At 29.9% G+C, this 27,850-nt stretch overlaps 1 protein-coding gene across 1 annotated transcript in view; it reads right to left on the reverse strand.

Moving 5' to 3' along the window:
* LOC132923930 (irregular chiasm C-roughest protein) overlaps positions 1-27,850 on the reverse strand; it is a 210,958-nt gene that overhangs the window by 166,596 nt on the left and 16,512 nt on the right. The window contains exons 2-3 of the mRNA XM_060987942.1: positions 15,958-16,232; positions 1,584-1,816 (exon numbers count right to left, since the gene is read on the reverse strand). Of these exons, the coding sequence (XP_060843925.1) occupies positions 1,584-1,816; positions 15,958-16,222 (498 nt within the window). The 5' untranslated portion in view covers positions 16,223-16,232. The remainder of the gene's footprint in view (positions 1-1,583; positions 1,817-15,957; positions 16,233-27,850) is intronic.

Below are 27,850 nucleotides of genomic sequence, written 5' to 3' on the forward strand. Positions count from 1 at the left end.
TCAATACCTAACATTTTGTTATGCAATCTATAGATATAAGAATTAAAGAGTATCTCGTAGTTATGTAAACTAGTTTTTTAAATGCAAACTTATATTATTCATAATCGATTTTTAGGAAGATAAATTGTCTAAAAATGTTGATGAGGTATATAAATCAAAATTCAAACGAGTATTTTCTGAATTAATAAACTTTAATTACCTAGGATTAATATTATACTATTATTATCAACATTTATAAATTGTAAAAAACTTTATTGGTATCTTAGGTACGCTAGATTAAATATTTAAATAACATAATATTTTGAATGTTACGTAAAACCGTGAGACACTAAAGACTATAATATAATAGTACATAAATCTTGAAAACTCAGAAACTACACGAAGTCGAACTTTGATGTAAACAATTTCAAAATAATCAATAAATCAACTAATAAACAATTTTCAATAAAAATAGTAGTTCATTATATTTGACAAAAAAGTTTGTAAACCACCACAGAATAATCATTAAATTGAATAAAAAAATTAAAGATTTTGAAAGTTGATATATTTTCACAGTAATTGATGAATTTATGCTTGTAAATTCTAAAAATCAGTAGATTTTTGAACAAAATGTATCATGTGGGTTTATAGGAAACAAAGGACGTGGATATGATCGGTTAATTATACTGTATACTATCATGAAATAAATACGTTAAGATGTCATAGTTAATATTTGGTAATTTAATAAACATAATAATATAACAACAATGATGGGTAATATTAGTCTTGATATTCGAGTGAGAATTTTTAAAAGCCTGTCAGACCTCGGACAACACCACGCGTGACGAAATATCGAGAGCCGTCATAATAACAATATAATACCTATAGAGGTCTCTATAATATTATATTATACCTACCTAATGGAATAATATCGTTTATATTCTATCGTGTGATTATATGTTTATAGTCGTGCGACTAATATATAGATTAATATATGAGAATTATCGACTCGATTGATATCTGTCCGAAGTATACGCGCGGGTGTTTTACATAATACACATTATATTATACGTAATACATAATATTATTATAATATAATACATAATAAAGTATGGTCATGAAAATGTCATTATTATATTACGCCATCGGGTCGACGGTAGAATTATACTCGACTTATAATAATAATAATAATATAGTATTACGATGCAGTAATAAAAATATTGACTACACCCGAATAATATTGGTGGTCCTATTTCCCATAAAGATCGACATCCAAATTATATTATTATTGATTCCCATTTCCCACTGTAATTTTTCTACACATAACGCATAGAACTCTGATCTAATACTTTTGAATTTGTAGAGCAGTAGAGCTTATATAGTATTATACGGTTGGTAAAACTCGCATATTTTTTGAGTGTTTGTACCTTTATAATGTCATTATTTAGCGTAATAATGTAAAAGTAGAACTGCGCAAAATGGACCAAAATTGATCACAATATATTTTATGCACTGGAATCATCGATAAAGTGATGGATACACAGTATATAATCGAGTCCGCAATATATTATAATATAAAAAACGTGAAAAGTTTCAACACTCACCTCTGCCTGTGGTTTTCCACCTTCGGATATGCACTCCAGTTCGATCGGCGAGTTTTCCGTGATGTGGATTTTCTCGCCCTGCACGATCCGTGGTCGGTTCGGCGGCACCAGAACGGTCAGCGTCGCTTTCCTAGACCTGATAGCCGGTTCGTCCCGCTTTCCCGTGCCCACTTGGCACTGGTACACGCCGTCATCGTCCAGAGTCACGGGATTCAGTTTCAAGTTGTATTCGCCTGGTGTGACGAGATCAAAACAATAAACATGACGATCATGTAACAATAACAACAACAATTTAACAATAATAATAATAATGAAAAAAAAATAATAACAACAACACCGATGAAGCCGTCCCGCGTAAACACTTAATATACATAGTTAATGCGTATTATATATGGTTGTATATAATAAAATATTATAATATACAATGTATTTAGACTTAGGTACCTATCTGAATAAGAAATCATTAATCTATTATTTTTTCTAGGAAAATATTGAACATAATATGTTAAGTAATTAGTAATTTTGAGATGTAATTTTACGAATTCTTTATTTTTTCGGGAAAATTTTCTCAAATAATGAATTAAATCAAATTTTGTTATTTTACCGTAGGTATAATTGATAAATTAACGATTCTTAAAAATCTGGAAATGTACATCGAGTACACGTGATTTCATGCTGTCATTGGGAATTTTAGATTTTGATGTTCTGAGATCTAAAATAGTTCATTTTTGGATTTTAAAACCCGAAAATTTAATAAAAGGTTTATTGTGTAACTTTATTCAAATAATTTCGTTTATTCATCATCACGTATTATTGAAATATTATAATATATAATTTTAATATGAAATATTGATTGTATCTGCCGTATTAATTTATTGTCCGGTTAAAAGTAAAATTTATTTGTCTTTATCAGGATGAAATTATCTCAACGGTGAATTAATATGGAGTAGCGGTCGTCGTTGGGTAGCAGGAACGTCAGATCGAACCGGTCGGCGACCGCGGTAGACCCATGACGCGGGTTGGGGTCGAGGAGTGTGCATACATTATATAAATATATATAACGATAATGCGACGTATTATACCTATGCGAGGAAAGAAGTCGAACACCTGTTGCTGCTGCCGTGCAAGTCGTCTACACATCACGCGCCGCGACGACGACCACGACGACGACCTGTGCAGTGTGTACCTACGCAGCATACGTAAGTCCGATGAGTAAAACTGGATTTGTCTGTATAGCCGGTTGACGGGTGTATGTGTGTGTGTATGTGTATATATATATATTAGTACATAATATAAAATATAAATATATATATATATATTATATAGACTGCAGCAGCAGCGACGACGGTTGAGCGTAAAAACGAGATTATCGACGATTTTTAAGAGCTGAGAAATATATTAGACTGCGCGCAGTAATGACGACGGTAATAATAATAAATAGTTCGTTGGTATTCGAACGGGATCAGTCGCCGCGCCGCCGCCGAGTCGGAGGGAAAAACGCGCATCGACATGCAGTTATACGGTGCGCACAATATAATAATAATAATAATAATACATAATAATACGATGGTTCGGACGGACGAAACTATATAATATAGTCCAACACGAAAACGCCCATTGACGTGTCGATTCTACTTAAATAATATACATACTGTTGTTATTGTGTGTTGTTATTATTCCATTTATTCGAACGGCTTCGTATAATTATATTAAAATATTAATATAATATAACACCATGATCGGTATAATATTTTAGTTTTTGACGCGGTCGGTGTTCGTTAACTATGTACATTTCGATAATTGTTTTATATGATATATATTATTATTATTATTATTATTCGTGTATAATAGTCTATTATACAATGTATTCACTATTCATTGCTTTTGCAGCAATGCTAGGGTCCGGAACGAATGTGTGTGTGTGTGTGTGTGTGTGTTGTATGTTTGGATGTGACGAGAATATTTTCTATTAAAACCGCATCGTATAACAAACGGTCATAGACCATAGTGTCGAGCAAATGAGCAATAGACTACTGCATGAAAATTTAAAATAACATATAATATTTCTATTAAATAGTAAGTTAGCATTTTTTGGGAGGGGGGAACGGGTAGATATTTTAAGGAATAATAAATTGTAAAAGCTCTGTATGAAATTTAAAATAAATAAACGAATGATTACAGTGATTAAGCCATACCCAAATAAAATCACCGATGTACATAAAAAGATTGGTAATATATTATTGGAAATAACAGACTTATAAACTATTTTATGTATTTCAGAATTTTAGATGCTGAGCAGAGCAATTGATTTTACAAAGATGTGTATTATTTTTTAGTGTCTGTGTACACGATAAGTAGTCAAAAAAGCTTCGATTTCCAACATTGAGGATAGTTTTGGACAGAAAATTTAGAGAAAATCTAGTTTATAATTTAATAAGGTCAAACTTAAAAAATTCCCAGTATTTTTTTTATAACCGGAAAGAAACAAACAAAAAATTAAGGAAAAACTAAATTTTTTATGCAAATCGAATATTATTATTAAAATAATGGTTAAATGCAACCATGGTTACCTCAAAACATTATTAAGTATTATTATTATATGTAAATTAATTTTAAGATATTACTTAGGTACCTATTTATACCATTAACTTATTTACACTGTTTACGGTAACTCGGTAAGGTGGTATTGACTCAAAAATTAAATATAATAAATATATAATAAATTTCATGGTGCGTGGAAACCTCTTCTCATCCAACCATGAATACTGGTATTAAAATGAATAATTTAAACTTTGATTTACTTTATAGTAAATTAATCATGAATCATTGTTCTCTTGTAAAATTATGTAGGTAATTAAAATATCGATGAATTTATTATTAGTTATTCGCGCCAATAAAATTTAATTAAAAAAAAATTAAAATTAAAACAATTTTCACATCAATTTTATTCTTCATTTTTTGTTGTGCCTAAATGCTTTATTAAAATATTATTATGTATATAAAAATAATTTTTATTATAGTTGTTAATTTATCGCCATTATTGTTTGCACTTCACAAACTATGTTCTAATTAGGACAATTAGGTATAACCTAATATGCATATTTGTCTAAATTAACTCTTATTTTGATATTATGCATGAAAATGTATTACACAGCAATTAAATGAAAAATTAATAAATAATAGTTTAACAAAACTAACAATAACTTTAATATGAACATATTATGTAGTCGAGCTAAATAATAAAATCAAATCAAGTGTTGACTTTTAACTTTAACCGGCCGACTCATTAATTACTGTATATATACATATTCAAAAAACTGTGCTTGTCGATTTATATATAACTTGTAGTTCATTTATCGTTAACCTTGGCTGCAATCTTATTAATATTATATTATTATGTCAGTATAACACTCTTATTTTCCTCAAAATAAATATTAAAATAATTTTAATCATTATCATTATCGCGTCAGGCCATATCGGTCGATTAAAAATATTATTTAGATCTTACTGAACACCGATTGGTATAAATTCATTCTTTTACATGGTGATTTTGAGTGATTAAAAAATATTTACGGTAATATTATTGATTTCATTGCGGTAAATGGACTGCAAATGCGCGAAAAAAACGCATTATGAAAATGAATCGATTTAATTAATGCTTAATAATAATTATTATTGTTTATGGACACGAAAACAGGTAATAAATGAACATTAAAAATGTTTTAAATTTCGGTAAAATATAGCAGTGTAATATATTATGACGATCGAATTATAACTAGGTAGCTATATAAAAAATAAATAAATACATTTCTTGATTCCATTTACATAATAATTTTGCTGTTCATAAAATGTCGGATGATACTACTATATGTATATTGTATAGTCTGTATAGCAATGGTTTTAAACTAATTTCGGCGTATTTTTTTATACTTATTTTTTCATTCCATCTCTATAAATGTTATTTTTTTATTTTAATATCATTGAAATATTTGATTAAGAACTGTACCTATATTGCATTAATAGTATTCGATTAAATATGTATAATAGAAAGCATAATATTATTTAAGGTCTGTTATAGATTGTTGAGTGGTATTAAAGAACGAACGGTAGTAGCAAACCCAGAATTAAAGATGTCTTGGGAACATTTATTTAAGTAGGTACAGATATTTAAAAAAAAAATATTTAATGCACACATTCAAAAGAAATTTTTAAACTAGAACAAAAAAAATATCAGATCTCGCATAACAAATTGATATATTTTGTTAAATAATGTTTGTAAATTAGTGAAAATGAGAGTTGTAAACAATGTTGTTCAATATTATATTATAGTACGTTTATGGTATTACCACTATTGAAGTATATGCAATAATCAATAATATTAACATATTCAATTATTAATTCGTTTTGGGTGTTTTTGACCTATTCGGGTGAGGTAACAATATGCTATATTAGTGTCCTAACGCTCACAAATACAATATGTTATTGGCTTATCGCGTTGGCTGCGGCCACTATATGTATATCATCTTTGTTTAAATAATTTATAAATGTGTATAATAAAATATTACATATTTATATCGTTAGTTTTATTAGTTATTATAAATTATAGAATATATACAGCAGTTAAAATAGTAATTAAAAATTGTTTGAAGTGAGAAGGGTTGAATGGAGGCCACTAATTGTCTAGTGTCCCGGAGCCGAATATAATATCTTTAATATGGTCATGAGAAGTTGTAGTAGTAGTAATATTAGTAGTGGTAGTAATAATAATACTTTTAAGAACTTTTGTAAATTATTATTCATAGGTAGGATGTATATTGTAAGTACTTAGAATTTATCAGTGAAAAAAAAGCATCTTTATTATGTAATATAACAGTTATAGGTCACGTTTAGTATTATAAAAGTTATTATCCTTTTCAATTTTATAACAAACTAGGCTTATTTATTTATTTTCTTATTAAAATAAATATTACAACCTACAGTATATAATTTTATTTATTAAAATATATAATTTTTTTTCTATAAACATCGCAGCACTTATACCTATATACTGGAGCCAGTTTTAATTAAAACGTTTCCACATGAATTAATTTTCGAGTAAACGAGATTTAGCATTTATTATACGCGTAGGTCGGTACCTACTGCACAATATCATTATAATTATAACACTTACACACTATGTAATATAATGTTTTAGATCTTTATAAACCTCGGGAATCAGAGTTGTACATTATTTATTGTACCTGACTACAATAAACGCTTGTTGTAAAATAAATTGTGAAACGTTTTAGATTGTCATAAATTAATAAAATAATAATAATAATGACGGTGAATTAGGTTTTCTAATCGATTGTCAAGTGCTTGTTTAAAAATGTGCGGATGAGAATATTTTTATCATCTTCAAAATGTAATTAATTAAAACTGTTTATTATAATTATACGATAGGTATTGTCATATTGGACGACGTGAATAGAAAATGAATGATAGCATAATAAACGATTTAATTTATTACGGTTAATATCGAGTTGAATGTTAAATAACATATTATCATAACCATTGATTTTTTGAAAGAGTGATGTTCCGATCGAAGACACAGTTATTTAACGCAGCGCATATATATTAATGTTCGCGTACGTCTATTATCTGAAGTATAAAATATGTAATGGAATATTAATCGGTACAGAAAATAATATAAAACCCGATTGACTTGTTTGTAATAATTTGTATAAAATACAGGCAGATACCTATACATACACTATAGACTGCGCGGGTAAGTTATATAGTTTTGTAACTTAACGTTTTAATAATAATAATACAACTCGAATCACAACGAACGGATTAAAAGAAAACTCGTGTATAATAGTCTGTAGTATTACTATTATTGTGTCAAACCCACGCGGCCATCAAACAAACTTACGTACACCGTTGCAGCGAAATGCGGTGTGCAGAGAGGTACATACCGATTGGTTCTGCGAGTCCAAAGACCACATTTTTGTTACGCGAGATCAATATTATATATTATTATTATTATTATGATATTATTATGTTAGGTGAGGTGCACAGCCGAATCGTAACGCAATTACAGCGGACATAATAAATAATAATAATAACAATATATATCAATGAAAACAAAACAAAACATTATGTACGGCTGTCTTTCGATGTATAGTTTTGTAGAAATATATATTATGATATATCATATATTACAGACGAGTATAGATGTCATTGAAAAAAAAATCTATATGGGAAACTATCGGCGCGGGTGGCGCGTCGTCGTGGCGGCGGCATATTTTTTTTTCGTCTCGGTTATCGGTTCCTGTATTATATATATATATTATATAGTGCACGATAATAATTTAATAATAAAACATAATATAATGTCGTATGATAGAAATGTATTTAGGATTTATTTGAGGGGGGAGATATGACTAAAGTTGTCGATGCCAAACGTTCCAACATTTTATTACCTACTGATAAAGTGATAAATGGAAAAATCACAACTAAAACCATATAAATATAAGAAGAAGAAAAAGGGCCAAGGAGGATATTATAATCCTTCTAATTTCCCCCCTCCACCATTTAGGTTAATACATCGCTGAAATGTATCATAAAGATGTATCTGCAGAATTTTGGACGGTAAACCGGAGGCTGGATCCGAATTTAAAAAAAGAAAACTCCCCCGCCATTAATATTATCATCATCACAATCTATTGTAGATTCGTCTGATGCAGCAGTTAATCGTATTTTCGAATTGGTTCCCTTGGTTTATTTTTATATTTTATTTTTTGAATCAAACGCAAATAAAATAAAATAAAGTTATTTAACCGGTATATTTTTTTTATCATATAAATTTACAAAGCGACCCCACCGATTAAACGTCTTTACGAGACTAATATTTTATATCATAACAGTAGCATTAAAACCATGATTATAGTAAAAAACACTTGGTTATTTAAGTTATTTTAATGTATGCCCCACATACACGGTATTCACTGGATAATAAAAATTAACTATCTAACGCAAAAACTATACACAAATCATATCAAAATAAACAATATCCTCTACAGACTACACTGTTAAAAAAAAAACATTTACCAAATTTATGGTACGTTTAGGCAAATAACTGGAAAAAATATTATGTACCTACATATTACATATCTATTATAGTAGCTAATAGATTTTTTTTTTTTAAAGTTAAAAAGTGTTATATTTTGTCTATATAAAATTATTATAAAAGTATATATTAAAAAAAATATTCTAATTATTAGTTATTAATTTATTGTGCACGTTTATTGAATGCATTAAAATGTCTTGAAACTTTTCAGTAGTATTATTTTGCTCAAATAAAGGTTCTTAAGTCTATGTCACTTTTCCAACGTTTTTCAACCGGGTATACGTGTATTACTGGTACATGAGGGGGACGCAAAAAAAAAGCGAAATAACCAATAAAATAAAACTTGATGTTATTCGTGAAATATTTTATAATTTAATCATTTTTGACTAAAAAAAAAAAACCGTTTTTATAATGTACAATATTCTATAATGCTATAATAACTATAGATAACGTTATATAGGTGGTGGGTACCCCCTAACCATGGAGTACATAGAGTAGTAATGAGAGGTCAAGGGAAGATATTAATGAAAACAGTTGAGAAACGCTGGTCTATGCCATAAAAAAAAAAAAAAAAATACTCAGTGGGAACCAATTCGGATATCGGTTTTTTAGCTATGGGAACCAATTTGGATGTCGCCGTACGGATAAAACAGGTTTTGTTCTTGTTTGTAAGCATAATCAACTTGGCATAGTATAGACATATAGATAACTGTAGTGATGTACATAGTTCGCAACATTGAAACATTTCAGTCAACGATCAGTCACGTTACACATTTTAAAAACAACAAAAAGTTGTATAATGTTATTGATGAATGATAATGGTTATAAATTTATATTTTGAAAAGTTTTCGAACAGTATATAATATAATAACGACATAACATGCTCGAAACGTTACGTGTAAATCTCGTTTTAAATTAAATTATAAAATTGAAATTATCATGTTTAATATTTTAATAGTTATTTTGACGTTAACGTAAAGACTTTTAATATTATACATACGTCATCGTATCACCGTTGGCTGCATACGCACGGGATGAATAATATAATAATACGCGTTCGAAATAATTTTGAATTTTTTTTATACTCGACTGAGCTACTTTTGTTTTTGCTGTTAACCAGTGTTTAGATGCGTCATTTTTTTTTTTATATATATACATATATTATGATTATATAGGTAGAAAAAGAACTAATTGCGCCGTGAGGGGTGAGGGCGAAGACTGATTATGTATTATTAATATTGAAGAGAACCATAATTATTTCAGGTATGCTGCAGCGCGCGGTCGTCGATGCTGCGCGCGACAGGACGAAATGCATTTAAATATAATAAGCAACAGGTGTAATGTAACGATAATTCTGATACAATAAAATACGTAACAACAATAATAGTAATAATAATAATAATAATAATAATAACAATAGATAAAATAACTAACAACAATATAATATATTATATTATTAAATGAACATTTTACTTACGCCAAAGACCACTTAAGAGTTTTGTTATAATAATAATATAATATTACTATTATATGATGACCTGCATCTTTTGTATTTCGTATTTCAAATGAATTCATTAACTTGAAGTTGCCTACGTCTAAATTAGCAATCCTATCGCTTCGGGGTGAAATCGATTATAAATGTTGTTTCTATCATATAATTTTAGGCAGTACAATATATACCTATTATACCTACCAGAATATATTTGTTATTAATATTTTTATTTTAACGTCTGTATAAGTATAAATAGATACAGTGATAATTTTTTTCATCACAGACATTCCTCACACGATGAGTAGATAAAAATATTTTAATGAACTTGAATTTAAAAAAAAAAAAAATCATTGACGGTTATTATAATAATGTTTACGGTATTTATACATTTTTTAAGTAAACAATTAAATTATAAAAATCAATTATTATTTTTATATTAATATACATATTTATCAGACTGTTTAATAAAAAAATAACAGTAGGAAAAATGTACGTTTATAAACTAAAAAATTGCATAATATTGTTTTTTTTATACATTTATTAACCGTTAACATAAACAATTATATTATAAAGACGAAATTCTATACGAGATTATTATAAAATATTTTAAAAAAAAATCGTCATGCATTTTATCTATTTTATATTTGTACATATTTTTATTTATTTAGAGTACATTTAGAGTACTACATATACGTAAGTAGGACGTACTGAATAAAATAAATGTTATTTTCTCGTACATCTTATACATAGTAATAGTTATAGTATATTAAGTTTAACGTGTTATATTCATTAATTTATATGCATATATTGAATTAATATATTTATATATTTGTAAACGGTCAAATCGCCCGCTGAAAGCAGCACAATATTATGATAATAATAATAATAATAATTTAACAGATCCTAATAATAACATAAAAATAAAATCGTATTATATGAGAAGTTCTTTGCAGCATAATGCTTATAATATTATAATAGTAATAAATCATATAGTTTAAGAGTTTATAAATGTCGTTTATAATTTCATAGCAGCTTGCAAAGTTATCCACTCATCGTGTAAAAATATATTTGTGTAATACATATAGATGTGAATTTTATCTATAGTTTAAAATTTATTTTTTTTTTAGACTTTTTTACTTAAATAGTTAGTCAATTATCTAATTACATTAATGGTAAAAAGTTCATTACAAGAACTTAGACTTATCCAGTTAATTTGAAAAACTATAATTCATTTAGTTTAATTAAAACCATGTTTAATAAATGGCATATTATAATATGTGTACCTATACTTTGGTTAAAATAAATTTATCAATAAATTATTTGTTTTGCTTAATCTATTTCAGTGGCCAGTGTATACGATTATTTGAAACACAAAGTAGCAAATAAATATTCTTTGATGTAATAATAATTTAGTTGAAATAAACATTGAATTACCTAAGCCACTATAGATACAAGAAGAAAGAATAGTAAGTATAATAAAGTGCATTTTTAAGAAAATATTTGATTATTATTTTTTTTTTAAAACGAATGTTAGAAAATCACTATAATATATTATGTGTATCTTGGGTCTTGGGATTGGTAATTAAATAAAAACGAAATAATTACATTTTTTTAGCCGAGTTAATAGCTTGTATATTTTTGTCCATATTGACTTTAAACTTTTAGTATTAAAAATATATTGTTTGTTAGCTATAATCAACTATTTTATCATAACGTTCTTAACGTCGACTTCTACTTAATAAAAATTAATATTCGTCATTAGCTGCCCCCTCCCCCATTTGAATATATTATATTATATTATTTAATATAAATAAACTCAATATGAAATGACATATTGATATTATTATTATATTAGTGTATGCGTTAAAACGGCGTACAATACCTATATAGTATATATTAAATATATATATATATAAATAATAAGAATAAGAATAAAAACAGAGTTCGAACGATTTAAGTGTCATTAATATCCTCGATATGGTTTTTCTACTTCTATAGTAGCATAATATATATATATTATACTTAGTACTAAAATATCACGATATAATATAATGGTGCATGTACTAGTCACTACGACTATCACTACGGCACTACTTATACGCATAACGACATGTGATGTGCTCTTGCATATGTATATATTATTATAAACTATTATAAAGAACAAATAATAATGTGGTGAACATCGACTTAGTTTTACCAACAATCGCCTTGGCAATATTATATTTAATGAAATTATATACACACGTATAATATATTATAATACTATATATATATATGTATGGTAAAACGATATGCGTCGAGCGACCGAAAACTGTGCAGTCGTATACTAGGCTACTAGCACGCGTAACGTAAAATGAATTATTCAACACTGCACTAAGTGCAGTTTGCATTCGAACGTTACGCGAGTACTTGGGCACTAACGACATTAATACATTATATGTATTTATAATAATAATAATATGCAATTAAACGTCACACACAAGTCGTGCAGCGTAAAACGGATCGGAGGCAGAAGCATGCACTGCGGCATCGATGTATATTATTGACGCGTGTCGACAGGTGCCGATAAATCCGCGGTTCTATGTGTATAATATAATAATATATACCTAAGGTATTTACGCACGCGATTATACAGGATTTTCTGTGCCAACGAATGCTCGTAATATATACAGTCGAAATCCGTATAAAAGCGATCGCATCACAGTCCGGTCCGGTGTGCAATAAAAACTGTAACGTGTATTGAGTGCATGTCATATTATACTATAGTAATATAGAAGATCATCGTAATACGACTACATAATAATAATATTATATTGTATCAACGTTCAATTAACCCGTACGACGTATTATATTCAATGACTCGATGGGGCGGTTTCGGACTTTGGGGGTCTAAGTGCCGATGATAACGATTCGCCAAAGTCATCTATCATCTTTATTTATTATTCAAATTTAGATTTTTTTAATAATTCCTGAGTAGTATACTTAAGGACCGAAATATCTTTAAATAATCATGTCTTTCAATATAATACTCTGACCACATAATATTACCCTTAATATCTATACGAAGTTAAATAACTCAAAAACTACTCATCCAAATTTCGATATAGATACGTCAACATTTTCTTTAAAGTCGTTTGCGCTAACGACCATTTACATGAAAAAAGGGTGTCACGGGTCAAGAGTTTTTTCTCATTAAAAAAAAGAATAGATGGTATTGCCAACATGACACTCCCCATAAATGATATGGTATATAACAAATCTAAGTATTTGAAAACATGGTCCTTAAGTAGGGGCATGTACTTAAAATAAAATTTCAGAAATCAGAATTTCGATACATTTATTATTAACTGGAAACGCTCGGGGGTGAGCATACTCAGTGAAAATCCCGCTGTACACTAGCTGGTAAATGGTCGGGAAAATATCGCCCTCAACTTTGAAATTACTGTCGAATGGCATTATAATAACGGTTTTCATGTAAAAAATTGTCGTTGATCGTGTTATAGTGATGTAACTATAATAGGCGCTACGCCATCATAGACGAGTACCTACACTCGGCGGCAGGTTAAGTTTTCTTCGATGGGTTTCCTTATAGCCGCGCCCGTCTGACGTCAAATTATTACAAGTCATTATTCAGCCGTTGACGCGTGCAGCCTTTCGGTGCGTTATTCACTATAATACATAAATGTATTATATTTAGAGGCACGTTCTTCGAAATAATTACGAAATTATAGGCATCTTGGAAAACCAAACCACTTGTGCTGTAGCGGTTCGCCATTAAATTTACATCGAACGGTGCTGCGTAATATATTATGTTTAAGAATTTCAATCGAACAACAAAATTAATGTTACTGTATATAATATATGTGTATATACGTAACTATTCGAATATCAAAACTATTGTAGAGAAATGGCGAGAAATTTTCAATTTCAAAATCCGTTTGTTCGATTCTGTTACTTAATTTGTTAGATAATTTATGAATTCTGTACATAGTGTCGAGTGCGTGGTATATCTATTTCATATCATCACAATATTTCCAAACTGTTTTTGTAATTATATACTGTATCGATAAATAAGTAAAGGAATAATGGGTTAAAAAGTCGACTGCAGGCACGGCGAATCAAGTACATTAATATAGAAGATAAGAAATTTGCGAAAGTTCCGTTGCCCCGATACGTTGCCTCGGTTATGTACGTACATATATATTTATATAATTTAATATGATATATATATATAATGGATTGTCTTAAGACGACGAGGGACGGCTGCACGCAAATTCTTAACTTAAGTTAGGTCAGGTATTTATCATAGCGGCAAAATAAACGTTTTTTACAATATAATACCATAATATACAGAGTGATTTTTATTTTATCATCAACCAGATAGACAACGTCGTATACCTACAAACGACCGTATATTATCATATTTTATATATTTTGAATTCTCGAGAGTAAAATCATTACGTGTTGAACAATAAGTCACACATATATCGCAATACAGGTATTGTATACGTCTTTAACATGTCCCGTGGGAGTAAATAGTGGAAGTGAAGGGTGTTTCAGGGGGAAAATCTCTATTTTCGAAAGAGTCCCAAATCAAGTCCTCATTGAATAAGTAGTAAATTTATAATTTGTTTTATAAAATTAAAAAAATAACTTATTTACATATTTATCTCATCGATAAACACGTAAATTGTGATAATATAAACCTAAATAAAATTGCAAAAATATATATATATAATATACGAATATATCGTACTATATTATATTAGGTAAGCGATTATTTTTTTTCTTTATTTTTATGAATATTAATTGTGTGAATGGAGTAATACAATCCTCCCCCATTCATACCAAAAGCATTTTACCGTCTATATATTATGTATAGTACACGGGAAACTTCGATCAATATAAAAGTTGTTATCAATTTGTACCCATGGACCTTAAAAAATAATACCACGTAGACTTGTTCCACGGTGTACACCCAACATATATTATATTATTATCGTACAACGTTAGCTGAATAATGATATATCGAAAATCACTCTGTATATTATACGCTACAAATCGCAGAAGACCATAATTCTATATACAGCGGCGAAACAAAATATAATATTGAGATTCGAGGGGATCAGTTGCTTCAAGAAAATAATGTCGCAGACTATTATCAATAAGGCTAGGATATATTTTATAATAATATGTATTATTGCATTAGTAAGCATTTTTTCCATCCCGTCTTTTTAAATACATAGTTAGTAATATCCACGTATCGCTTAATAATGATAAAAAATAATGTGATCTGTTTTTATTTTACTTATTTTAACTGTAAACTCGAAAAATGTTATGTTTTGCGAAAGTCGCCTGTATTGGTCTGCGGATTTTTGGTTTAGTTCATAAATTTTATAAAAAGTAACTTTATTCAATTCAAATTAAAATCATATAATATATATTACGCTTCTTCATACTTAATAATAAATTGGAAACTATTGGAATAAATTAATTGTGTATTTTGTTACACTATTTTATATATTTAATATTATTATAAATACACTAGCCCTAATTATTAGGAAATCTAAGTGGACGACGATCACGGTCATTCCCAGGTAATTCGGGGTTAGCTAAAATTTAGATTCGTTTCACCGCTAAAACTATATATTGTGTATAATATTATTATAAAATCGCATCGCATGATAACGGCATAGATAATATAGCTAAGTACAAAACAACTAGTATAATGTGTCGTTCGGGTGCAATAATGCAATGCAATACAATATTACCGTTCGCGTCGCTGCCGGTCATCGCGTATCTCGGGTAACCGTGATACGATAGATTTCTGTTGGTTCCCAGTGCGAAATCGTCCTTGGTCCATTGCAGCTGCCCAGCAAGATCGGCGACCCTACACGGTAGCGAAACCGTCGAGTCCACTACCGCATTCAGATCTTCTGGTTCGACGGCGAAAGATTGTTCGTTTGACGACGCCCGACCGGCGGAGGCCATCACTAGGGCCACGCACATGACAAAAATCTCCAATCGATTCGTCATACTCGTTCATCTGCGAACACCGCATAGTAATTTATTAACATCGTTGTTATATTAAGTGTATTATTATTATAATTGTTAGGATCAATATATATTACAAATATCTAAAAAACTCTGAACAAAATACATATTATGCAACATACGATGCTCAAAAAATATCAAACTATATTATAATATGATGGTAATATTATGCCTTTAGAACCATCAATAATGTATGGAATTTTGCCTTTTATTCGTTATATTCGTTTGAAATATTATTATGCTATGCATTTTTAATAGAAACTATATATTACATTTTTGCGAGAGTTATAATAATAATGGGTGTCTACAGATACTGCTTACAGGCAATTTTTAGATTTGTAAGCTCGACGAGTCAAAAAAAAAGGTTGTGAGGGACTTATGAGATACGTCCCCAAACACTTAATCCGATTGACTAAAAGAAAAATCACTTTAGACGGATATGTTTTATCGTATTGCTGCGATTCGTGTATATAGATAGGTGTATACGCGGAATTGATTTCGAAGAGTTCGTGTGTGTCACAAACGCGAGCGACAGAGATATCAAAAGAGTCTTACGAGTTGCGATATAATATCACATCACCTGCAACACCATTTTTGTAATACGAATTTTTATAATTTTTATGTGGAAGGTATTTTATCTATACACACAATATACTTAAGCACACACCCGTGACGGATTTAGTAGATGCGAGGGGTGACGTTGATTTAAGTGCCTCACTTAGATTTTTTTTAACTATACTATACTATAGGCATCTATATAATATATGCATGCAAAATAATAATTTAAAAGTGTTAAAAAAAGACAAATTTTGCTTTACCCGCACTTGGAAAATTGTTTTTAAAAAAACCCGCCCTCAGACATACTTATATTGTATGCTTATTTTGTGTACTCAGCGAACGATCCATAATGTGCGTTCTTATTATTTAATTTTAACTTATAAAAAGACGACCTATCGAAAAAAATTGGGGTGATTCCAGTCGCTAGATGAACTACCGTGTTTAAACTTGATGTAATTACAATATTGTAAATTTAATACCTATAAATACTCGTACATTTCATTATTTTTAGTTGATTGTCCTATTTCTAACAAAATATAATATAGAATTATAGAACCATATTATGAGAGTAAAACCGCGACCAGTCAGAAGTCCTTTTTTAAATCAGGACACATAAACATATTGTATTAATATTATTATTTTCAAAAAAAACATGGGCAAGCCCAATACAATACATAATTCATAATTATAATAAAGTACACGGTATAATAACGGAAACAATATTATATTATATAAATCAGTAAACAATTAATTAAACAGGCATGACAATAACGCCAAAATTTAAACAAGTAACTATTATAGTTATTTTTATAATATAAAATATATTATATACTAAAACAATCGTTTTAAGAAATTAACTTAAAAATCAGATCCCGTAATCATATCTTGAATACAGGGAAACAGAATTTAACAAAATTAAAAAGTTCGGAAACATCGAAATAAGACCATTAATTAATATTTCCAAAGAAAATAAATATTATCAACCCGAGTCCTTTTATCGAAGAAGAGAGCTAAGATTTTGGTAGGAGAGTAGCTGGTGAGTTATACAGTCGTGTATAGGATGCAATGACATGCGATCAAAATCGTTACGATTGTTATTATAATAATAATATAATATAATAATAATATAATATAATAATAAAAATAATAAAATCATTGTGCGACGGCGGAGGCGGTAAAGTGTACTAACTCGTTTAATGTTATATATAGGACGGCGAACACGCGATAACGACTACAAAAGCTAAATCGTCTTCGGCAGTGGCGTTAAGAGGCGAAGGTTGGTTTTTTCTCTGTTGTTGTTGTGAAAAGCGATGATCGAAATCGTTATAATATTATGTACCGGCTTCCGATTTTACAATTATTGTTATTATTATTGGTTTTTGTGTTGACTTATAACTTATATACTAATATAATACCACCAACGGAATGAGCTTGAAATTACGGTCGGGCTACGCCCTGTGCAGTGTGTGTGTGTGTGTGTTTGTGTGTGTTGTGTGTGTATGTGCGTATAATATATATATATATACTATGTACGTATAGCAGCAAGCAGCAGCTATATATGTTCCACCGAATGGAACGAGTAAAAAAAAAAAAAAAAAATTAATAAATAATAATAATGAGAAGAAGAAGAAGAAAAAGTAGGTGGAACATCGCTAGAAGCCGTTTTTGTTATCGCGTCGATAAACGGACGTTTGTGTCTACGAATATATATTTTTTATATTATTATAATATATTATTATTATATCGTCGTCGTTGTCGTCGGATGATGATGATAAACGTGCTCACCAGTTTTCGAATTCGATCACAAACGCCTCCAATGCAGTCGATGTATAATAATTTACCTTCAGATAAATTATACATAGGGGACGACCGACGACGACGACAATAATAATAATTATTATTGTCACTCATCTCGACGACATATTATTATTATTATTATTTAATATTGTCAAACGTTAAATTATTGTTGTACGCACAATACATAATAATATTATGTTAGTATAAGATAGAAAGACTCATAGCAGGTACGCCCGTAGAAGATGTCGCCAGTATACACCTATACATAATTCAATAATTATAATTACGGGCGGGAATTAACGTTCGGATTGTACAGAAGATATATTTCTAAGATAAAAAATAAATAATTTTATAATAATGACGACGAATTCCGGCGGTATTCGGGTGGCCGTTTAAAGAAGAAAAAAAAATCCGTCCATAAACCCGAGACGCGCCAAGAGCATACGCCCTGCGTGGAGTTTTTCCACTCGTTCGTATCTAAATAGCGTAATACAACAATAGTCATGGTAAGTACAACTACGCATTATAACAAAGACGACGACAAAGGCGAGCGAACGGCGATTTCAATCGATGCCGATAAAAAAAAACTCGTTACCCACAAACTTTTTAGTCGTACCACTCTATGATATTACGTACACTACGTACACCTATATATATTATTTAAACAATCTCAATAACAGCGGAAAATGTGACCAAGTGCAAGTCACTGTTTACTCATACAAAACGTTATTTTCAATTAATTAATCGTTGGTAGTTAATAAAAAGTAATAAAAATTCAATTATACCTATACAATTTACGGACCAACCTGAATTAGTTTAAGCTTCTATAAACTAAAGCCACTCTTATTTTGAATTATAACTGCACAATGTCGTTTTCACCATATTAAAAAAAAAAAAAACTAGAAAAGTTAGAACCCCCCCAAAAAAAAAAAAGAAAAAGAAAAAAAAGAAAAAGAAAAAAAAGAAAAGAATTTCCAGTAAAGTAGAAAATAAAAATGTATTGGGTAGTAAAAGAATAATAACTAAAATGCGGGTCGAGAGTCCCCAATAAGGTAAAGCTCTCTGCGCTAGACGACTATTATAATAGGTAAGTTGGTAGGTATATAATATATACGACAACGACGATTTTGAGTAAGCGGTCGTGTGCACAACGCGACGATATCATTACGTGTGTGTAGTGTGTATAATGTATATATATATATATATATATATAGGTATAAGTATAGGTAATGCACCTGTATACGACATAATTGGATGACGACGGTGCCTCGTAAATGCAGTTTACAATCCATAAGTATCACACACGCACGCGCACTCAAATCAAAATATATTATATCGTTGTCGACAACGGTGAGTGAGGGAGGTGTTGATAAGGAATGGCTGAAAATTCCACCCTTTTAGATTAATTCAATGTTTAGTGTTTCAATTCATTGCTATCATAATAATTATAATAATAATAATACACATATATTATAAAATTATTGATATTTACAACATCAATAATATTCAAATGGTTATTCAATTTACGAATACTTTTTTTAACTAAAAATAAACGAATTAAATTATTTAAGTTTTTTGTTAGGTACTTATGGTTTTTCAAAACATCATACTATTATTTAAAAAGTAATATATTTATTATAAATGTATAATATATATTAATATGTATTACAGAAAAAACGTTTGCCTATACCCCTTTTAAAAAAACATTTGTGAACATCTCAGTGGCATATTATATGATATATTATAGCGTATATTAAATATAGGACATGGATCAGTTGAGTCTATAAAACTAAATTCAATTAATTATCGCTAACACATTGTAATACAAGATAATATAATAATATAATAATATGAAAAATGTATTTTACCATAGATTATTTTTCTTTAAATATTATGGTAATTTTTTAATTTTAAATATAAAACTATTATTGACATTTATATGAATATAAATTGTAAAACTATTTGTTAAATATTTACTTATATGTATAGTGTATAGTGTAGATACTTATATACTATGTAACCACAACATAAGTATGAAAAAAAAATACTTTACCTAACTAATTATTTTATTTTATAGCATATTACGGTAATACGGTATATTAAACTAAAATATAATGGTGATTTATTTTAATTTAGCGTTTAAAGAACAAATTACGAACAAAAATTACGGATAGGTAGGTAGTTTATTAAATACGAAAAACAAAAAACTATTTGTTTATAATATATTTTATAGAAACCTGTGGTTGTTTTAATTTTTTCCTATTGTACTTTAATTAAGTGTTAATTATATATTGTATAAGTAAAATGTATATATACAATTACCATATAGAGTTACAAGGAATATATTAGATATAATTTTTTACTTATTCAATATTAATTCTAAATGACCAACGAATGTTATTTAACGGAATATAATTGCAGGTTTATCGACCATGAAAATGACCGATCGCTACAATTGGGACAATCGGTAAACTACTCCCGTCGTATTAAACTGTATTGGTATACTCGCGGCGTTTATTATTTAGTCGTCGCTGTTTCTCCGTCTGCGGTCGGCAAATCGACATTTTTTTCGTGCGGTTTGTCCATGTAACAAACAGATGACGTTTATATTTTCATAATACGCGGACTACTCGATGATAAACGCGCAATCGATTTTCGGACGAACCTCTACGCGGTGATAATGTGATATAGACTAAAAATACAATCGCCCGCTTGAATATTATTTTGTTATAATATTATATATTATTATGAGATCATGGTCTTCGCCCGCCGCAGATGTGCATGTATATACGGGTACGATTTTTACGAACCGTATAATTTCGACGGCGCCGAGGCAGTGTATAATTTTCGGATTTTCCGCGTCGAACTCCTGCACCATATAATATTATTACGTACACGCATATATGCGATACCTTTAATTTCAATAGGTATATTGGTATATACGATATTATAATATTGGTTGTTAACGATATATTGTTATATTACCATTGACACGAAGATGCGCAAAACGTGCTCAAATATCCACGAGGGAAGCTGGATTATGAGGCGGCTTATAGTTAAAGTAAGATGAGGATGAGATGATCAAAAGTTGATCAGGCGATTGAACGCCTTATAAATTTTAAATAAGTCTCTATATATCATGTTAATTATTATAAACGATAAAATAAATTGAAATTTTCTCTAATTCTTCGATCAGTTTGAGCATTTAATTTATTTAACTGAATACATCCAAAAGAGTCATCCATAAAATAAAATTGTATTTTACTTTTAAGAATGCAGTGCTATAAATACTATTCAAATTCTAAAAACATTTTTATTATATTTTTCTAAAACTTATAATATATAAGAAATTCAGTTAATTTTTAATCTTTAATTATACTTAAACAAAAAGCTATACTTTTAAAAGTTTAATTTTAATAATTTTCCTCTATTCGTGTCTCAAATATTATTATTATTTTTCACAAAATATACAATAGGATCAAACATCGAGACTATAGTACCTACTTAGAATAATCTTATGACCAATGACCATGCACATAATATTTGATGTTAAAACCATGTGTATAATATCATGTAGGTACGTAAACTGTAAGATAAAAGTATTCAACCGCGTATTACCGTAATCGGAGTTGAGGTAACCGCGAGTAGGTAGGTAAAAAGTAATAATAAAAGTTGACGTATATATTATAATAGTTAATATTTATTTGTAAATCGATATATCGTCAATAAGTAGGTAATCTTGAAAATTTCACAAATCATGATTTAAATAGAATAAATGCATTATTAGAGGTTGCATGGTGGGAGGGTGAGGTGAATGTCATGCTCGGTGAATCACTCACTATATTACTAACAGCATTATTATAACATTAAATGTGCACACGAAAACAGTGTTCCCGAACAGATTCGATTGTCGAAGCCATGTTGTTAGTGTATAAATATTACACGTCACATTATGCATTATAATAGTATTAACATAATATGACATTAAACAAACGGAACGTCGGGATGGCATATAATAACACGAATTTAGACTAAAACGCCCTAAAATCACAAAAAGTTTTGCAGCGATACGCTTTGATGTATATATATATATACACAACACAATAATTATTTTTTATTACTACGCATGTGTACGATTTACTGTCCGGATATTATCTGTATAGTATTCCCAAATCACAGTCGATATAAGAGATTGACAATGTGCAGTCCCGGGTCCGTAAAAAAAATTGTTGTGAAATACATTCCGATACCCGTATTTAAACTCGTGCGTATTACTATAATCATTTTATTGTGATGCAATATATTTTGTATATTCGCAGTTAATATTATAACGACTCGTAATTAACGAGGTTTGTGGACTTGTATAGTGTACGCGTATAATAAACTGCCTATACCTAACTATATAGATGTATTAATGAGCCGCTTGTAAAATATTGCAGCAACTTCGCTGTGCTCTTACTCGGAAATATTGTGACGATCTAAGTGTGTTTTAAAATCGAATTCCAAAAACTCATAATAATTAATAATTATAATAGTTTGTTGATCGAGATGAGCGTTTTCTATATATTATGTATGATGGTATTTAAAAAACAATAATACACGTAAAGGTTAACGCGATTACCATATAATTTATGGTTATTCGAACCCTATAATATGTATATATATATATACGTGCACGATGACATTCGATCATAAATATATATCTAAATTATAAAAAACAACCGATAAATATCTCTACGGATAGAAACGGTTTTCTGAATTATATTATACGCGACGGTGTGTACCAGTATACAGAAATTAGTCGAAACTCGAAATTCCACTAATGACCTACTGTGTCCATACAACATGGGTATAATATGAGTGTATGTGTGGTTGTGTGTGTGTGTGTGTGTGTGTGTGTGTGTGTGTGTGTGTGTGTGTGTGTGTGTGTGTGTGTGTGTATAATAGATACATAATATTATAATAAGGGTTTATCGAAACGATCTAAACGGTCCGACAAAAATGTAAAACAATAAAACGGTTTAATTGAATTCCGAACGAACCGATTTTGAACCGAACGATGCGTACAGTATAATATTTAATATGCGTTGTCTATATAATATAATATAATGATAGACGTCTGTAGTTTTTAGAGGTTTACAGGCGTTACCGTAGCATAAATACGTAGGTAGGTATATGTAAATATATAATATATTATATAGTATTGTAATATACACTATCATATTATTCATATTATACAAACATAATATTATACAGTGTAATCAGCATTTTGTCTTACAAGAAATTTCTTATTGATATTATAGACATGCAAATAGATTACGTAATTTTAAGTTAGCAAAACAATTTTATTTATCTTTTTTTTTTTTTATTTTTTTTTTTATTTATTTTAATTATATTTATTTTATCATTGCAATGTTTCAGGTTTCGGTATTAAACTGATAGAGTTATTGGTATTCTTATGATTTTAAACAAGTCTAAGCTCTAATAAACTTTGAATAGGTAAAGTGCCTATAACTAATTAATCGTTCATGATTTGGTTTTTATTCGCCGAAATATACTGAAAAACATTCCGATTCGATAATGATAAAAAAAAATAGCAAGAAATATCGTTTTCGAAAAGCATTATATTATTTAATCATCTTAAATTATGTTTAATCGCGTAAACTACATATTATTACAATATTATTTTTCTATTTTGCATGTTTAATTTATACGAGATATTATTTTTGTAACACGAAACTCTAATCATCACCCAGTATACTCGTATAAAATACAACAATCGATGTGCGTCGAATATTGGAGAGATTATAAGTAATAATAAATAATATATAATATATATTATATCGGACGGGTCACATTAACGTGCTAACGTATCGCGTACGGACATCTCGAGCGGCCGTTCTTCGAGTTATTATATTATTATCATATAAACGCGGTAAATTGACTCTAAACAGCGCTAAGCTCGCGGTTAACAAAAACCTATACGCATAAAAATAATAATAATATTATAATCACCGTGGCACACACATCCGCCTCGTTATGTATTACACTTTGAATATTTAATCGGCTTATGGACAGATTTTAGTCAGATTTCAGTCTACGCGTGTACACACAAACACACAATACACACACTGCTCCGATCGCCGATCATTTACGGTTTATTTATTTTTATATATTTTTTTTTTTGGACTACAACAATATCATAATTGCATACCCGATACCCGTTCGACCTGTTTGTCTGCCGTTTCATCGTATATTATGTGTAAGAACAACATCCTATCAAAGTTTTTAACGGAAATTTTACTACGAGCAAAAAAAATATTACGTACACGAAACTGCACGACGATTGTTATAACATTATGTTACACTATATCTTGACGGGAACAGAAGGTGCTTCGTACGTTTAATTTTTTTTATAAATCTTGAGATCGCACCTGTGTTATTATTTATATATATATATAATATAATTTTTTCCACTTCACGGTTCTGCGTACCTATCGTGTACACCGCCAATGAGTTGGTCGTCATTAATTATCGTTATATACCCACGTAGGTACCCAATCATTATTACGTCTTATTAGGTATACACTGCAGCGACAACTAAACCCGCAGATCTAATTGCACTGAGAACTCGACTTACAATTACAATATAAAATTTGATTCCGATATAGAAAAACGGTGGTGGGTGTGCCCTGTTCGTGTATAAAATATTTCACCATTATTTTCGGTGACCTTGTCCGAAAGGTATATAAACGGTACGCGTAAACGCTATATAATTAGAGCTGCGAATTATAAGCAGTGTACTATATCTGTATCATGATATGTTATACGGACAAGATCGCGAAAACCGGGTATAAAGAGGATAAGATATAAACTACCTAATCGTTGGATCAGATCAAATCTCTTTATCACGCGAACGCAATCATAATTCTACCTATAACTCGAGAAAAATTGACACAAACTAATATATAATACTTCATAATATAATTTACGAGTGATTGCTACATACACAGGTTACGACCAATCTTAAGACTTTTTGATCAGCAAAACACTCAAACACATTTGAAATTTCGTTTTGAAAAAGAATCCTCGGTTGTTGATTGAACTGTAGACAAGTTTGAAACATTTGTGCCAGCAAAAAACATATACCAAACGATTTGAAAGTTTTAATGACAATAAATTGTGATCTTGTAGTTACTGCTCTTTTTTCTTTAGGCGGTATTTTTCGTAATGCATAACTTATCAATGAAGATTACGCGTGCCTTCACGATTATCGATTTATACAACGATTGACCGCTAAAATAATGACAAAATCGAAAAGTCAAGCCCGTTAATACACAACAACTTAATGGTATAATAATATCGGATGATGTTTGTATAGAAATAGTTTAAAATCAATCAATTACGAAAATCATCGAGTTGATCAATAAAATAAATTAATATGGTATATATTATATATATTTAATATATATTATAATACACATCTGCAGATGTTAAAATAAATGCAATATTTGACTACAAGTAATACCTATACGAAAAAACTATTTCATAAAATTAATAGTATTCTCATATATATAATGATTAATAATTCAGCCATTATTCGTTATTAAATTTGTAGTCACAAATTCGACGAATGTATATGTTTAATGAAATGCACTGATTTGAAATCCGCATAAACACAATCATTATAAACTTCAAATTTCAATCATCCATAAATTGTAGTTTTTTTTTTTTTGTTGTCTAACACTGTTGAAATACGCGAAACACATGCGTATAATGTATAAAAGACTAAATAGTGATCTATTCATAATATTATTATAACCGTTTATACCGTCTAAATCGATTGATTTCGTACAAATCGATCTCTGATCTTTTTATACTGCAATGCCGTCGCGCCCGCGATGTTTTTTAGACCGTATATTATAGCATATAATATACGTACATGATACTCAATACGTGTATCCTCAATACATAATATAAATACATATATAAGAATCGACAAGTAAAATAATCGACGACAACGGTATACGCGTATACATAATTCGGGTCGACTGCAGCGACGGTATACCTAAATATTATTATTAATAATCCGGCGTAAAATCGTACAATAATTATATCGAACGTCGGCTCGCGGCCAGTCGGATGTGACGAGAAAAAATCGCTCATCGAAATCCGTGACCCGGGAGAAGCGGACCACGTTACCGCGGTATATACGCGAGCCGGTATTACGGTGGATATACTCACCACGTTCGTCGTTTCCGGACCGTAATGTTCACGTAAACGACCACGGACAGCCGTCTGCAAACGCGCAGGTTTTATTCTTAAATAAAAATGTATGAAAAATATACCTGTAATAGTAGGTATTTATAGGTAATATAGGTGTACCTACTATATTATAGTAGTTATAATAAAATACACCGCGTGTGATGGCAAAGAGTAGAGGAAAGTGGTCAAGGGCGGTGCCGGCGGTAGGGGACACTGCGAGATTTACCCCCCCCCCCCTCCGTGCTTTACATCCACCCGATCGGCGATCTGCTCGGGGCTCGATAAAGAAGTCTCTGTCGCGCACTCTTGTTTCCCGCTCACTCTCTCGACTCGCTCACTCCGCAGCAGTATATACCTTGCCAGCGCATATAATACGTCTGCAGTCAGCTCTATCTCTCGACAGGTGCGTCCGGAACAGCTTTGTATCAATTACTCGCCCTAACGACCCGTTAATGTGCATTGTAACATTCGAATCCACCCCCCCCCACCCAGCCACTATCACACGCATCGTTGCACCGCCCGGCTGCAGTCGTATAATATGTACATATATATTTTATTTTATCCTCGTTAATTTTTTTTTTGTTTTCCCCAGTACGATCCTTAAATCCTTCGTTTGGAATAATTACGCGTCGCCCGCACACGCGTCAACGCGCTAGTAATGAAAATATATATACATGCGTGTGGGTCATCTGTGTGTGTAAAAATACTTATATATAATATATAGGTACTGCATTAAACGAGAAAAATCACGAAACCACGATGTACGACTAGACAGTCGACATTAAATGGTTATTTTCTATGATCATCTACCGTAGAAAAATATTCATTTTTATACCCTGTCCATATATAGGTGCACGCGTCATAATACGATATACGTTTTAACAATAATACATAAAGATGGCTGGTACCAGTTAATATATTGTTTGTTTAAGGATTTTCTAAATGTGGTCGGGCAACACGAACGGTATGATGAATTTTAACTTCAACCGG

This window comes from Rhopalosiphum padi, chromosome 3 (assembly GCF_020882245.1).
Source record: "Rhopalosiphum padi isolate XX-2018 chromosome 3, ASM2088224v1, whole genome shotgun sequence".
NCBI lineage: Eukaryota > Metazoa > Arthropoda > Insecta > Hemiptera > Aphididae > Rhopalosiphum > Rhopalosiphum padi.